Source organism: Phocoena phocoena, chromosome 16 (genome assembly GCF_963924675.1).
Source record: "Phocoena phocoena chromosome 16, mPhoPho1.1, whole genome shotgun sequence".
Classification (NCBI taxonomy): domain Eukaryota; kingdom Metazoa; phylum Chordata; class Mammalia; order Artiodactyla; family Phocoenidae; genus Phocoena; species Phocoena phocoena.
Genome location: NC_089234.1, coordinates 77,035,478 through 77,052,781, shown reverse-complemented (window position 1 = coordinate 77,052,781; position 17,304 = coordinate 77,035,478). Strand labels below are relative to the sequence as shown.

The window sequence follows — 17,304 nt, the reverse complement described above, 5'->3', positions numbered from 1 at the left end:
TAGGTATAGAGTTCAGAGGCATTAGGTACATTCACATTGTCGTGCAGCCTTCACCACCATCCATCTGCAGAACTTTGTCATCTTCCCAGACTGAAATTCTATCCCCATTAAACACTAACCCCCCATTCTCCCTTGCCCCACTCCCTGGTAATCATTATTTTACATCCTGTCTCTGAATTTGACTCCTCTAGGTAACTCATATAAATGGAATCATATAGTATTTATATGTCTGTGACTGGTTTATTTCACTTAGCGTAATGTGTCCTAAAGGTTCGTTCCTATTGTAGCATGTGTCAGAATTTCCTTCCTTTTTAAGGGTGAATAGTATTCCACATTTTGTTAATCCATTCATCTACTGATGGACATTTAGGTTGTTTCCAAAAACCCAACAGATTGCACTTGAACTTCACTCAGGATTAAAACGAGTCCTCTGAACAGAAAAGCTTTGGAACAGGACCTTGACGAGGACGATTTGAAGGGAAACCAAGAATGACCAGAAAGCAGCTGGGACCCAGCTGAGATCAGATTTGTGAGCTCATGAATGTGTGAGGCTTGTCATTTCTTTTTCCCCAGCAATACTCAGCATTTAGAGCAAGACTGGTGGAGTAGACTCATGCAGAGCTAAGGACTGGCAAGGCCCACAGCTGACGGACACATCTAGGGTGTTTTTAAACGTATCACTGAGATGGTTGACAGTGACTAAGTGACAGGAGCCAGGTGAGAAGGATGGATTGGGGGTGGAGGCGCGCAACTGGTGACCAAGGAGATGAGGCCAGAGAGCAGGGTGGAAGGGAATGGGGGAGGGGTAAGGACAGCAGCTTGAAGAGCAGCATCCTCTGGGCTGGAGAACTCAGAGCCTGGGCTGTATTTAAGCCTTCTTTCCTCCCTCCCTCCCACTCACTTCCCTTCCCGCAGATCTTCTGTGTTATCTGTCTCAGACGCGTGTTAATCACTACGGGACAGCATGGACAAGACCCTTTGCCTCATAATGTAGAGTCTAGTGCAGAAGAGATACTGCAAACCTCCCCACCCAGTGTAACGAGCACCCTGGGGAGTGGCAGGTCCAGGATGCTGTGGGAGCGCCCAGGGCCCATCACCCAGACGGAGACTTTGGAGAAGCTTCCCAGAGCTGGTGATGTCTAAGCTGAGGCTTCAAAGACAGGAGAAAATGAGGCAGCTAGAAGCTGTGCATTGGCTTCCACCACTCTGCTAGAGCTGCTTTCACAAACCACTCTTCTCCTCACCAAACCGTATCTTCATGTAGCCCTTGGAGCCCTGACCTTTTCTCTCCTCTCTGACCTCCCTCCTCTGCTTTCCTTTCTCTTTCCCTCCCTCACCACCGAAATGTAGGGCGTTGGGTGCTCCTTGAGGTTGTGACCTCACTGCATGCCCTCCACGGCCTCTCTCTCCTCCCGTGACCATGTCAGCATCCGTGTCTCTGTCCCCTGCCCCAGCCTCTCCCAAGGACCAGAGACATCCTCAGCTCCTGCCGAGATCTTGTCTCATCCATCTCAAACTCGCTCTTCGTCTCACCTCCGCTCACTTGCCCACATCCTGGCTGTATCCCCGCCGTGGCTCTAGCTTTATCCCTTCCTCTCCCAGAGGAGTGGTTTGGGGGCCTCATAATTCTTGCCTTTGAGTCAGTCATGCTTCCCCCCCCCTCTATCAAATCGCCTGGCCGCCCCACTCTCCCTGGGCGCGTGTTCCCACTCTGAACCTCTACAGCTGCGAGGATGCCCTGCTTCTGGTGAGAGCCCTTCAGTGACTTCCATCGCCTGAGACTGGCTTTCAGGCCTCAGCCCATTTTTCTCACCTCATCTCCCTCTGTCACCCCCTCACTGCCTTTGCTTCAGACAAAACACCCTACAGGGGCCCCGTCTGTTTCCATTTCTTTTTGGGCTCACATGGACCTCCGGCTAAATGCCCTTTCCTCCCCGTCCCCACTCTCCAGACCCTCATCAAGGCTCATCTCAGATGCCTCTGATTCGAAGAAAGCTCTTCTGGGTGTTTTTGTTGGAAGCAACCTCTGCCCTCTGACTTGATCTGTTCCTCCCTATTGAAATGCACCATCTTTTGCCTTGTATTTTAGTTACTCGTGTGTGACTCTGTTTCCCCAGCATATGTGAGGGCAGGCCTTGAGGTTAAGGGTTCAGGTCCTTTTATCTTTGTAGGTGGATTCCCCTGAAGGAGCTTGTACCTATTAGCTACCCAGAAAAGAGGTGATGAATGAGGTTTCAGTAAGACCCTAAAAACCACAAAAATCAGTCTTTTCTGATTTCACTCTTACAACACTAACCTAAAAAGTAGCATAACATAATAATCAGAGCAAGAATAGAGATCACAGATCTAAATTCTGTCCCCATCAACCTTCACAAGTAATTCTGAGTCATGTACCTCGTCTACATCAGGGTGATGAGTCTGGCCAGACACTGATTTTGGTAACATTTTCTCCAGATGATGAGAAATCAAGTCAGATATGCCGTGTAATATGGTCTTTACTTAAAGGACAGTTCATGTTTTAGCAGGACCTCGTTAGTACCACAAAAATCTGTCAAGTGTTAACATTTGTGTGTCTCGACACTGAAGGTCCTGTTTTTGCTTCTTCCGCGCAAGTTTCCAATTCAGTGAGCAGAACCGTGACGGTGCTGATGGGAGGGCAAGCCTGCCTGGTCCTGCTGGAGCCGCGCAGGTGCTGAAAGGCAGGTCTCCACACGACCGGGTGAATAATGAATAGTGGCCTTAACATCTTGGAGCTTCTGGGTTTCGCCTTGCAGAAGTAAAAAGTTGCAGAGAGGAATTTTTGTTCTTTTAAAAACTGTCCAAACTCTTACAAACTGTATATACATATGGTGAGCCGTTTGCTTTTTGTACTAGTGAGGATAGTGGGAAGGAGCAGGACTCAAACAAAAACAGTATTGAGATGAGTTAGGGGACAAAACCTAGCTGGTAAGACATAGGAATACTTCTTGTGTGAAAAAAAATAGGATTGTAATTAGACCAGTGTCTATGCAATGCCGAGACGTGGGCATTTATGAGCTCGGAGCAAGGAGAAGGGCTTCTTAGGAGGTTAAGAGGAAGAGACTGTTTAAAATGTTTGATACACCAGGGAGTTAACACATCATTAAGGGTGAAACTTTCAGAGACCTGGGAATGTGGAGCATCTTAGCGATAAGCGAATCCATCAGCCACCTCAATATACAAATAGGGGATCAGAAGCCAGTGCTGGTGAGGTTATAACCTCATGCCTGAGGTTATGAGTGCAGGTGGACTTACACCCAGGGCTTTGACCCAACTCTTAGTGCTACTTCTGCAATACTAGGGATGGAGGGGGTACTGTTAGCTACTGAGAGATTTTAGTTTTATAAAGATGGAGTTAACATAGACATATACTAGGGTCAGTCTCCTCTGCTGACTTCATTGAAAACCCTTACACACACACACACACACACACACACACACCCTACAAGAAGATCAGGTAAATCCCTCCAGGTAGTATATCCTGTAACATGGCCTTGGTTGTAAAAATGGAACCTCAGGCAGGCAGAAACGCAATTACCTCTCAAGGGGATTGTCGCTGCTTTTTAAGTTTCTCTTTGCTGCTTTGTAATAGGTACTTAAAAAGTGTAATAGATACAGGAAAGAATTATAACCTGGACTAACAAACAACAAGCCCAACGAATAGTAAATAGGAAATAAAATAACGGAAATAGTCCATAATGTGAAATTTAAAAAAGAAACAAAAAACAGTAGCATGTTGTTACGTGCACTTATACTTTTTTTTAAAATAAGGACAGTCATTCATTTAACAAACATGTGTTGAGTGTCTCCTGTGTGCTGGGCATTGTTCTGGCCACTGAGGATCCAGCATGGAGAGCAAATAGGCAAGGGCCCGTGCCCTCCAGGAGCTTATATTCTAGGGAGAGACACATCATTCACTACTCATTTTAAAAATGTTTTTATTGGAGTATGGTTGATTTACAGTGTAGTATTAGTTTCAAGTGTACAGCAAAGTGAATCTGTTATACATATATCCACTCTTTTTAAGATTCTTTTCCCATACAGGTAATTACAGAGTATTGAGTAGAGTTCCCTGTGCTATACAATAGGTCCTTATTAGTTACCTATTTTATATATAGTAGTGTGTATATGTCAATCCTAATCTCCTAATTTATCCCTCCCACTGCTTTCCCCCCAGTAAACATAATTTTGTTTTCTACATCTGTGACTCTATTTCTGTTTTGTAAATAACTTCATTTGTACCATTTTTTTAGATTCCACGTATAAGTGATACCATATGATATTTGTCTTTCTTTGTCTGCCTTACTACCCATTAAAATACCATTTTTGAGATCCATCCTTCTTCCCCCACCCACAGTTTTTGGTGGAAATTTAACTAAATTGGAAAATTGATAGCATCTCCAATCATATATGGGTATGGTTTTAACGAAGATTGCTTTTTGTTTTTTAAGGGAGAAGAAAATGGCTTTCCAGACAGTACTGGAGATCCCCTTTCAGGTAAATGATTGACTCTAAAGGTATCTGGGCTTCAGTGATAGCTAGTGTGGCTAAATTCAAGATCATTTGAGATGTTTATCATTAACTTTCAAAATCTGTATTACACACTAGAGGAACTTTCCAACCACACACCACAGTGAAGTGCAAAGAAATCTTACAGAATTTCACAAAAGCCTTCAGAGAGTATTTTCTCAGTGTTAACCCTCCTTCGCTTGGGCGGGGTACAGCAGGCTTCTCAAGTGGACGGGTTTAGGATCAGGTGAGGGTCGAACTGACCCTCCCTCCCTCTGAGTTCTGGGAGCCACATTGTTGGCGGAGAACTTTGGCAGGTGCAAGCGAACAATGGGATGTAGGCACACCGACTCAGCGTGGGAAGGGCTGCTCAGCCGGCTGCTGCCCGCTTCCCTCCTCTGGCACTTAGGGAGCCAAAGGGGCCCCTCCTGACGTTAGACCATGTGCTGGTGCCCACCGTTTTCTTCTTCTAGTGTGTTTAACCAAGAAACATTTAAAATTTGTCTTCCCTGCCTCATCCCCCGCTGCCTTTTTTATTCTTTATTGTAAGACAGAAACTTTGGCAATGTTTAGATTCCTCATTAATTAATCATGGGGAAAATATGGAGTGAGCATTAAAGTAAGCTACCAAAATAATAATTAGGGAAAAAAAAACCTCACCAACATTTTAAAATATCTTTCAGAGCACATATTGAATGGCCCGATTCATCAGGGGTTGGTTTGTTTCTTTTTTATGGAAAGGTTGGTGACTCATAAAAGCCGTAGGATAATCTGTCATCAATCCCAGGCTGTGCCCAGGTAACAATGCTGAAAATCAGAACTTGTGGTGCATAATCAATTTCTTTTCCTTAGAAACATGATGTTAGCAGCAGTTTTATCTCTGGGTGGTGAGATTCCAGGTGGTTTTTTGTCATGCAACAGATTTTTATTTCTTAAAGACCCCCTGTGTGCCAGGCTCTCTAAGGAGGCCAAATGACAAAGGTATAGTTCTGGAAGACAGAATTTGGGATTCTGGTTCCAGTTCAGCTACTGTCCTTCTGTGATTAGAGAAATCCAGGAGAAATTGGGCCGGGAGAACTTCCGGTGGCGCTTACCCACCAGGTTTCATGGGACAGGCCCAATGTCTGGGGTCCCATCCAGGCACCCAGTGGAACTCACCTTCTTTGGACCAGAATCCGCCCCTACTAGAGGCTAAGGCCACCGGCTAATTTTCCCTCTTTCACAAATACTGCAGCAGACACAGGCTCAAATTAGAAGCACCTAGCTGAGTGAGGTAGAGGAGGGGAAAGCATCTTTGCATACACGCAGAGGCAATTTTAATAATCTTTTCACTATCCTGTATTTTAAAAATTTCTAACATGAGTGGGTATCAGAAAAATCTACCCCCAGAACTTTAATCTGTATATACAAATGTATATATAACAAATGATCCAGTGTAGGCAAATACATATAGTACGTGGTAAAATAACCAAGGAAATCTCTAAAAGGCTAACTGTGATGGGCCTGGGTGATGAGAACATGAAATTTTTTTTCCATATGTTCACCTGAGTTTTTAGATTTTCTGTGACAAGCACATACTTCTTTTCTAATTAAAAAAAATCTACATTTAAACTTTTTAAAGACTAACACCCTGCATTCTAATGTGAAACGTCAGCTAAAATGAGAATGAATCAAGTAAGTTGCTTAGGAATATCTATAAACCGTTCAAAGACACTTATGAGTTAAGGTCATTAATAGAGTAATCAAATTTCGGGTTGTCTCTAAAAATTTTTACCTGTGTCAAAATGACATGGAAGGGGCTTCCCTGGTGGCGCAGTGGTTGGGAGTCCGCCTGCCGTTGCAGGGGACACGGGTTCGTGCCCTGGTCCAGGAGGATCCCACGTGCCACGGAGTGGCTGGGCCCATGGGCCATGGCCGCTGGGCCTGCGTGTCCAGGGCCTGTGCTCCGCGGCGGGAGAGGCCACAGCAGCGAGAGGCCGCTGTACTGCAAAAAAAAAAAAAAAAAATGACTTGGAAGATTTTCAAAGAGAATAAACTTTTCACAGTGATAGCAAGTATTACTGAGAGCAGAAATTGTACTGCTGAAATCAACAGCTGTACCACCCAGCACGGTGCTTTGCCCAGAGGAGTGTACAGGTGTTTGGTTGGGTTTGGGTTTTTTTTTCCCATAAACAAGCAAATGAGAGACATTGACTTATTGGCTTTGCTCTTGGAAGAAAGGGCAAAAGCAGATCCCTATATTTCCTCTTTGAATGAGAGTAGCCACCTAAGTAAGATTTATCTTATTGTTTTACTTACACGAATATAGCATTTGCCATGTACCAGGCCCCCTTCAAGCACTTTTACAGATATACTCAGAAAAAAAAGCGTTCATGACAACTCTGTGGGTCCAGTTATTTTCTTCACCAGGTGGATGCAACAGAAGTAGCCCTGGGTTCCGTGGCTGGTGCCCATCACATAGGTCCTAAGTGGGAGTCAAGCCCCAGGCCAGACCCAACACTCGCGTCCCCACCAGACCAGGCTGCCTCTCTATTGGTCAGATGCATCGCCTGTGTAGCACACGTGTTGAATACCTGAGTGTCACACATGGGGGTGAAGGTCAGGCTTCCAGCTCAGAGTCTCCACCTGGAACAAAGCCAAGGTCTACCCCGACTCCCACAGAGTCAGCCTCTGAGCCGCTGAAACACCTTTCCCAGAAGCTTGCTGCTTTCCCCGCATCAGGCCCTTGGTCAAGCCTTAACTCAGAGCCTGGCTTTTATTTAATTCTTGCAATTTGAAAACCTTAGTTACCTGCAATCCAGTTTATATCTGGTTAAGATAAGGAATGTGGGGAGAACGGAGGGCTCTAGGATAGAAGGAGGGAATTGACCAGAGTGAGAAATGACAGTTTGTAATCAAGGAAAGAATAAGAGTACAATTCAGAATCAGCTACTACTAGAAAAGCAAAGCCCCCTGGGTGGAACCGTTGAATACAGAAGCAAGCCCCCAGGAGACATTAAAGTTTTACAATGTTTTCAGGCAATTTTTCAAAATGAAAACATTTTGGGCATTAAAGGGATAAGCCTCAGTTATAAAAAGAAACAAAAAAACCCCCACAAAACTCCCAAATAGTAAAGTTAAAAACCTCTTCTTGTTCTCCCTTCTGGTGGCGGTATTTATTACCCGGACCGTGACCCGCCTCCCCATCTATTCTCCACAGTTACCTGTTTTTCAAGACTGACTTTTCTGACGACCTTGTATAATTCAGCACTTGCCTAATCTAAACCTAATTTCCCCATAGAAGTGAATGTACAATAGGATTTTCATTTTTTTCAAATTAGGTCCATAAAGTGACACTTAGTAAATATGCTTGTGTCACATAATTTCAGAATTTATGTAAAATTCTATGTTGAATTTTAACCTGGGTCCTTTCTTATGTGTGTTTCTTTTTTTTTTAAACGTGCCTTCTACACTCCAGTTTTGTTTGATGACAGAATGCCCTGCGTGGTTTACTAGCCGGGATCCATCCAGTTTGTCAGTTAGCCTCCCCAGGGATGTTAGCAACTTGATGTCTTCTTAAAAGGGTATTTCAGAGAGGGAGAATGAAACCATATTGTTTTTCCCTTTGGTTAAGAGATCAAACACCCACCAAAAGCCCTTGGGTCAGTTTCTTAGTAGATAAAAATAATTCTTCATAATTTTCCAGCTCATATCAAATAACTACCTCTGATGAGTCGTGTGGTATGTGGGCACCCCAGTGATTTCTCAAAGCCGTAAACCGGCATTTTAAATATATTTATTTCCAACCACATCGGATGCCACACACAGAAAAAAGCATGACTTGACACCCTTAACAAACATAACTGCAGAATTATTTGTAGTTTGACACTTTTGGTATTTTCCAAATCTCATAATTAATAGACACCTAGGAGAGAGTTATTTTATTTTAGAACCACGATGTCTTGCTGTTTGCAAAGCTGCCAATATAAAATGTTTACTGTTTAATTGTTTGAGCTAACTCAAGACCTAGTTACCATGAGGAGCATTATTATAAACAATCTGAGAGCCAGCAGTGGCACTGAGCGCTTTGGAGGAAAACACCCGTGTGGTAATAGCTCTTGAAAAGCCAGGACGTACAAGATAAAACGGCACCTCCCCTGCAGGGAGGTATATTAAGTCAATCTGTGATCCACTGCTGACATCCTGACTGAAGCCATTTTCTAGGTTCAACCAGTCATGACCCTTGTGAATTCTGCATCTTGTTCCAATTAACTGTTAATTGACCAGCATATTGTAACCTGCCAGCCTCAAACTTGAGAGTTAGACACTGCATCATTGGACACGAACTGTTTCTTACTTTGCTTTAAATGACAGAGACATACCTTGTCGATGAACATGCTTGATTTCTGAACTCTTCTTTAAGGTTTGGTGTAAAGTGTGTGTGAGAGAGAGGATGAAGAATAAGGGGAGAGGGGCAAAAAAAGCCCCATAGGAAAATCCATTCTTCTGCTTGTGAGCGTAGGGAAGTATTATCTATCCACAGACTCCTAATCACCAAGCAGACACAGTATCTTTCAAAGAGAAGTAGCTGTCATTCCAAAATCTACTCTTGGCAGGCCCTTCTGACTAAGACCTTACTCTGTAGATGTCTTTAAGGCAATGGTTTTCAACCCTGACTACACATTAGAATTGTCAGGAGAGCTTAAAAAAAATTCCCATGTCCTGCCTGCACCCTAGACCAAATAAGTAAAGATCTCGTGGGTGGCACCAGACATCAGGATTTTGTAAATCTCTGCAGGAGGGGCAGGGTAAGGGAGGTCAGAGAGTTCCATTTTTTGGCCAAGATTGAGAACCACTGCTTTAAAAAGGTCTGTTGGTTATGTTCCTTACCCGCAGCTACTAATTCTTTGTTGCATACTTATCACGCACTAGGATGAGGCTTTAAGGGATGATATCATTTAATCCTCTCAACAACCTTATGAAATAGGTATCGCTCTCCCTGTTCAGAGAGGGAGGCCGTGGCGTTAGCAAGCTCAGTAACCTGTCCAGGCTGCACACCTGCACGGTGTCGATTGTATTGACAGTCGGTCGGCACGTCTCTAAAGCTTATGGGGATAACCTCTGTGGTACTCAGTGTACTCTGTCTCCATAGCAACCAGTCATCTTTCTTCTGCCTTATATATACTCAGCACTAAAAAACTTTCAGTTCGTCTGAAAATCTCTAGATAGCTCTTCATAGACTGCCCAGAGGTTTCTAATTTGGCTGTTTCTCTGTGTCCCATTCTTCATTCATTTGATTTACTCAGCAGACATTATTGAGTGCCTACTCTGTGCCTGTAATGAAGTGGTGACATCAGACATCTACATCTCTTTCCTCTTGGAGCTTATATACTAGTTGGGAGTGACAGACAATAAACCCAAATAAGTAATTTCATACGGTGGTAGGGGCCTTGAGGAAAATAAATGAATACAATGGGTTTTGCCTGCAGGGAAAGGATGCTGCTTTAGCTAAGAAGGTGCACCAAGGTCTAAATAATGCAAAGAAGCCAGCCATTTGGAGATCTGAGGAAGGAGGACTCCAGGGGACAGAACTAGCTGGTGCAAAGGTCCTGAGGCGGCATTGAGCTTAGTGTTCTAGGGACAAGTGTAGGCAGTGAGGAGCAGTAGGAAAGGTGGTGAGCTAGGAGGTGTCAACAGAGGCCAGATGACACGGGGATTCTTTTTTTTCCAGTCTACTTAAAAAAAAATAAATGTAAAACCTAACATCATTAAATAACATTTACATAAGACTTGACAAAAATGCTTTCACGTCGTTTATCTCATTTAATTCATGAGCTATAGGAATTATTATCATCTCCATTTGATAGATGAGGAATCTAAAGTCCATGGATGTTAAGTGCCATGAGCAGTCAAGCTCTGGGAAGCTGGAGCACCGGGGTTTGATGGGCCCCATCTGATACACATGCAGAATCGGATACTTCAGGATTATGTGTGTAAAGGACTCGGTGCAGGGCTGGTTATACGTTAGGCATTTGATAAATGACAGTTACTGTGGTGATGAAAATCGCTGAGAAATTTGGCCCTTTCTCCGCTGATAAACTCTTCCTTAGTTTAAGCCAGTACTCAAACCGAACTTACAGAGGGCAAGTCCTTCCAGGGTTTTGGCTGCTACAATAAGAAGTCATCATAAATTAATGGTGTAATAACATTCTTGTTTTGCATTGGTGGAAAATACCCGTGTCAAAATATGACAAGTGAGGACACTACTTAGTAGAGAATCTAAGTGAATTTTTATACATAATTAACTTCTCTTTTCTCAGTAACACTCTCCTTTCCTTCCCCCCAAATCTAGAATCAATCCGTCTTTTTGTATTTGAAGACCAGTTCTGTTCTGTTTTCCACCATATCTGTTAACTGCCGGCAGACATCAGCAACGTTGTGTTCCCTTTACTAGTAAGTCTCTTTTCAGGTCCTAAAATTCATCAGACAGTCGTAAGAAACCTACCTTGTCTCCTGAGGAGAAAGCACAGTTCTCATTCATTCATTTAGTAAACAGTTTTTGAGTTTCTGCCGTACAGCCACCCTGTGCTTGCTATTGAGAAGCATCAAATAATAATCCCATTTCCCCCCATTTCTGATGAAAACTCCTTTGGTCCTGAGTCTGTCTCTCTCCACAATTGTTTCTTCTCCAAGGCATTACCCAATCTTTCCTTTCATGTGCACTGTTACATGATAGGTGTTTATAGCAGGGCAGGACAAAATGTATTTCATGGGAAAAGAAACACGTTTCTCTGTTGAAGTCCTCAGAGAGCTAATTATAGTTTATGATTCTAAAAGGCAACTTTAAATTCACAACTGTCGGCAGTTTCGGTAGATTCCTGTTCACTAAATGGCTTAGCATTTGTGTCATTGAAAATACAAAAGGAAAACATCAATAGACTTTTTGACACATCATGTATTTTAAAACAAACTGATAATTTTGTAGTCTATGTAGTTGTTCAAAGAAATAGAAGCTTCTTATACACTAGAAGGCTTAGAGGAGCTTCACAGAACGCTTAATGATGTTTTCATTCTTCTTCTTGACACTAAAGGAGAAAACATTGCCAACCCTGAGTCTTATGAAGGTAATACAGAGCTGACTTTCACACACTAATACATTTAATTCTGGACTTAGAGGTGTAAATCCTACTTTAGTTTTCTGTGACATTTAAAAAATATTTTTAAGTAGCCAAATAAACACAGTAACTATAGAAAATTAGGAAATATCCATTGTTAACATTATTGTTATGTGTACTTCCAGATTTTTTCTATGCCCATGCATGTGTGCATAACATATACTTTATGTGGATATAAATGACTGTATTATTTTATTTTTACAAAAACTGAATTATACATACCCTTTGGTAAGCTGCTTTCTTTTCCACTTGACAGAATATTATTTTGACCCTACCTTTAAATAAGGGCAAAGAAAATTGCAGTTTCCCCCTTTTACTGCAAAACCACCTTCACCATTAGATAGTTCTTTTTTTTTTTAAAGTAAACTTCTGTCCCACCATGCAGCTAAAGTCTTATTTCTTTGTATACCGTTATTAATGAAGCTGAAGAATAACTCTCACTATATTACATGTAAATGTAATTCAACATTTTAGAACTGTAAGATGTGGGACATACTGCAGAAGGATATGGATCTGTTCTCAGGGCATTTAAGGTAAATGAGGAATAAAAACAACAAAAACCATACAGAATATCTCACTGCAAGGCAGAGTCAGGAGATGCAAACAAAATGATGGGATTCTGGGTGAGACAGCATTCTAGGCAGGAGCTGGGGGATTTCATGAAGGGGTGTATCTGAGGTGGGGTTTTTTTTAATATAAATTTGTTTTATTTATTTTTGGCTGCATTGGGTCTTCGTTGCTGCGTGTGGGCTTTCTCTAGTTGCAGTGAGCGGGGGCTACTCTTTGTTGTGGAACGCGGGCTTCTCATCACAGTGGCTTCTCTTGTTGCGGAGCACAGGCTCTAGGTGCGTGGGCTTCAGTAGTTGTGGCTCGTGGGCTCAGTAGTTGTGGCTTGTGGACTCTAGAGAGCAGGCTCAGTAGTTGTGGCTCACGGGCTTAGTTGCTCCGCAGCATGTGGGATCTTCCAGGACCAGGGCTCAAACCCGTGTCCCCTGCATTGGCAGGCGGATTCTTAACCACTGCGCCACCAGGGAAGCCCTGAGGTGGGTTTTATAGAATGGATGACGTTCAGTAGCTGAAGGGAAGTCCAGTTAGAGGAAGTCCAGTGAAAGGGAGAGAGAAGGAAGAGAGATCGATAACTGATCAGAGAGAAAATACCAGAAAAGGCATGGAGGAAATCTTTGTTAATTTCCACCTATGCAACTGACAAAGATTTTTTAAAGTAATATTTGGTGCTGATAAAAGTGAAGTGAGATAAGCACCATCACTATGCTCTCTGCTTGGAGTATAAATTGGTACAGCATTTATTTCTGGAAAGCAATTTAGCGTATATGCATTGATAGCCTAAAAATGCTCGTAACTTTTGGCCCAATAATCCCATTACTGGTGAGATGGTTAAAGATGTGCCCCAAATTTTTTTTTTTTTTTTTTTTTTTTTATTTATTTATTTATTTTTGGCTGTGTTGGGTCTTCGTTTCTGTGCGAGGGCTTTCTCTAGTTGTGGCGAGCGGGGGCCACTCTTCATCGCGGTGCACGGGCCTCTCACTGTCGCGGCCTCTCTTGTTGCGGAGCACAGGCTCCAGACGCGCAGGCTCAGTAGTCGTGGCTCACGGGCCTAGTTGCTCCGCGGCACGTGGGATCTTCCCAGACCAGGGCTCGAACCCGTGTCCCCTGCATTGGCAGGCAGATTCTCAACCACTGCGCCACCAGGGAAGCCCCCAAATTTTTATATGTAAGGATCTGCATCAAATTGTTCCTCATAGTCATGAAAATATGGGAAAACCCTAAATGTTCAAGTGTATACAAAATTCACAATTGTATATAATTTTTAAATGTTCTACACTGAGCTTATATTAGTTTTTTTCTTTTCATTTAATTAACCTTTGAACAAAAGGAGAATACAGGTTGTCTGTTCAGGGAACTGAGTAGTCCCCCTTCTCTGGAGCCCAGATTATATATTCAAGGAATTCACAGGGAATAGTAAGAGAGGTGTGGAGAGCTTCCAGGGGAGGCTGGGACCCTGGTAACTGGTTGGATAGAGAGAAGTCTGTAAGGATGCTGGGGAACTGCGAGTGTAAATAGGGGACTTGAGGTGCTTTGGGTGCATAGCGGGAGAAATTTAAGTACTGGTTCGGGTCCTTTGAGTTGGAGATGTCTTCTGAACATCAAGAGGAGCTTTCCAGTAGTCAATTCTGGAGCCCAAGTGAGTGGGCAGGGCTGACCATTCATTTATTCATTCACTCATTCAGGCCACGTTGGTTAAGCATTTACTATATGCCGAGGGCTGTACTGGGTCCTGCAGATGCAAAAAGAAAGGGTCTTCTATTCTAGTGGGAGAGTTTTGTAGAGGTTGTTGGGAGTGGAGAAGGTGACCAAAGGGAGAGAATGTGGAAGGGGAAAACTTCGGGCTGAGAACAGGGCTAGAGCGCTTCCTTGGAACTCCCAAGGACTCAGCAATGAGACAGGCTGGGATCTTAGCATATCAGGCTGACAAGAGAAGGGATGTGTCTAGGACATGGTAGGGTATGCCTGGGGATGTGGGGCTTGGCTTTCAGAAGGAACCTTCAGGGAAAACACAGCCTGCAGTGCAATAGACAGTGTCCAAAGGGGCAAAAGAGTCTTGGGCCCAGTTCCAGACGCAGCCAAATCCAAGGGGAGCTGGTGTGATGGGGGCGTCAGCAGCAGCAGGAGGTCTGGGTGATCCTCAAAGGCAGGTGGGGATCTGCTTCTCTGGACTTTTCTACCCCATCAGAACTGGACTCTGGCCCACAGTTGCGGTGCAGGGAACTGGGTCCAGTCTCTACAGGGTTTGCCAAGAACTAGGCTGGGTCAGATGCTGCTCAAAGCCAAAGAAGGTGAAGATTAAGAACATGATGAGGCATTGGAAGCAACAGGTTTTGAATTCTCCTTCTAGAAGTCTAATAGTAAATTGGGGCTTCCCTGGTGGGTGGTTCAGACTCCACGCTTCCACTGCAGGGGCCACGGGTTCAATCCCTGCTCAGGGAACTAAGATCCCACGTGCCGTGTGGTGTGGGCAAAAGAATAATAATAAATAAATACATTTTATAAAAACAGTAAATTAGAGTTAAGAGAAAGTCACTTCAGTGAGTTATGAAGCCAGAAGAGGGCAGTTTGAGGTTCTTATTTTTTATGATAGAGGAGCCCTGTACATATTTGTAGATGAAGGAAAGAGAGTCAGTAGAGTTGGGTGGCTGGAGATGAGGGGAAGGCAAGGAGATATTTGATGAAACAAATCATGGGGAAAGAAGTAAGGGGTGGGCTCAAAGGCGTAAGTGAAGCTTGGCAAAGAGGAGGGTCACTCCACTGCTAAGCCTTCTCTGTGCTAAACAATATATTTATTAATGTAATACATTGTTTTAGTTATCATAGAAATACACCACCACTAGAGAAAGTTTGGAAAATAGAAACATAATCCTACCACATTAACCACAACAGCTATTATTACTTTTGTACATTTCCTTCCATAGTAATATTAACAGAGACTTTTTCCATAGTTGTAATGAGTACATAAATTCCTCACATCTTGCGTTTTCCACTTAATGTGAGAGCACAGGCATTTTCTAGGTTGCTACGTAGTCTTCATAATTACTTAAATAATATCCCATCAAGTAGCACAATAATTTATTCCACTAGTCCCCTAACTTTTTAAACTGTTTTTTTAAAAAAATGGATAATATGAATAAACTCATTAAAGTGTTCGTGTATATACATATTCTAGATGATCTCCTTAGGCTGGATTCTCAGAAGTGACATTAGTAGGCCAAAGAGAATGAACATAATTTTCACGGCTCTTGTTATCTTTTACTGTGTGCTTGCCCCAAAATTGCTGGTTCTCAATTTTACAGTCACCAAAGTGAGTCCCTTTTTCTGAATTCTTTACTTTCCTAAATTGGGAAGTCCACATGGCTCAGTGTAGAAAAGGTCATCATAACCTCCCAGAATTTTCCAAGCCAGTGATCTCTAGTGTCACCTTTGGCTGTTAATGTCCCAGGTCAGAGGGGTCAGGAGACCCAGTGCTGTTGCATATTTTAAGTCGCTTGGGTTGCCATGCTGTACAGACCCTGCTTACAATCTTACTATAACTGGTTTGCCTCTTACCTGCTAACCTCTGACCTCTGACCTACTCACGACTTACCTACTAACTGCACCCTCCTGCTAACATGCTGCCGGGTACTGCATGAGGCCAAAGATTACCGATGGGGAAGGTTGTCCTTCCTCCGCGCTGGGGCTGCTCTTGCTGAGGCTGAGCTCAAAGCCACCCACTCGTCCCACCTGCTGCACACCTCAGGGTGTTGGCTCCACTTTAAAGGCAGCCCCATGGGTGAAGAAAACCAGAGATAAAGGCAAAGACATGATAAGGTGGCCATAAATCTAAAAAGTACGTTTTCTGGCATTATCAATTATCACTCATTTTCAAATACGCATATGGAGTGGATATTCCAGTTTGGGGGGTGTGTGCATTTTTTTTTTTTTTTAAAGACCTTTTAAAGAATTGTGCAATCCTTTACACCCTCACATGCTGTGCTTGGCATTAAGAAGCTGTCGGGGCTGACTTGTAACTTGGAAGGGGGGAGGGTGGAGAGTCCGACAGCCCTGGACTGGCAGTTTGCCCACGGAGAAAGCCCTGCTCCTCGGGGCCCTCGTCTGGCCAGCAGTCTCACAGATGCACAGCCCGGGCGACAGAGAGTCTCAGAAAGCAAGGAAAACTGGCTTTATAAAATCTTGCCACCGCTTCCGCAAAGCAGCCATCCTTGGCCATAAAGAAGAACACGTTATTGGTGAGTACGTAGAAATGAGTGTCCTGAAATATCTCTGTAAGATGCGCTGTTGTACTTACACTGACGCTATGAACCTTTCAGCGGGAAAGTAGAGCACGGAAGAGATGAGCGTGCCTCTTGGGCCTCTTGCTGACACGTGGACCGTATCGTTTGTCCCCGCAGATATAAGCAAGGACGCGTCCTGCGCGGAAAACTGTACCTGTTCGTCCTGCTTGCTCCTGGCCCCCACCATCAGCGACTTGCTCAATGACCAGGACTTACTAGACGTGATCAGGATAAAGCTGGATCCCTGTCACCCAACAGTCAAAAACTGGAGGAATTTCGCAAGCAAGTGGGGCATGCCCTACGATGAACTGTGTTTCCTGGAGCAGCGGCCCCAGAGCCCCACCCTGGAGTTCTTACTCCGGAACAGTCAGAGGACGGTGGGCCAGCTGATGGAGCTCTGCCGGCTCTACCACAGGGCCGATGTGGAGAAGGTCCTGCGCAGGTGGGTGGACGAAGAATGGCCCAGGAGGGGGCGTGGAGAGCACCCCAGGAACTTCTAGCCCTCAGCTCCTTCTCATCGGCCTCTTTGGACCCTGAGCCGAGCACAGGTTAAGGGGCAATGTGAATCTGTTCTTTTTTAAGTTTAGGCAAAGGATGTGGGACAGCGGACCTTAGTTTTCCCCAAAGCTGGTGGTTTTGTGGAGGGTAGGGTATGTTTTTGGTGGCGGATTTTCCTTTAGTTTTGCACATCTGTTTTTATTTAATATTTGAATCTGGAATTGGGAAAAATATGTTGTAGGCTCCTATAGGGACCAGGGCCAAAGCTACAGTCAGAGTGG

General features: G+C 43.8%; 1 protein-coding gene across 1 annotated transcript in view; it reads left to right on the top strand.

The window, feature by feature from the left end:
* The window catches only part of EDARADD (EDAR associated via death domain), a 53,057-nt gene extending 36,032 nt beyond the window's left edge, over window positions 1-17,025 (top strand). The window contains exons 5-6 of the mRNA XM_065893934.1: window positions 4,470-4,515; window positions 16,643-17,025. Coding sequence (XP_065750006.1) covers window positions 4,470-4,515; window positions 16,643-17,025 — 429 coding nt within the window. The remainder of the gene's footprint in view (window positions 1-4,469; window positions 4,516-16,642) is intronic.
* Window positions 17,026-17,304: the final 279 nt, after the last annotated feature.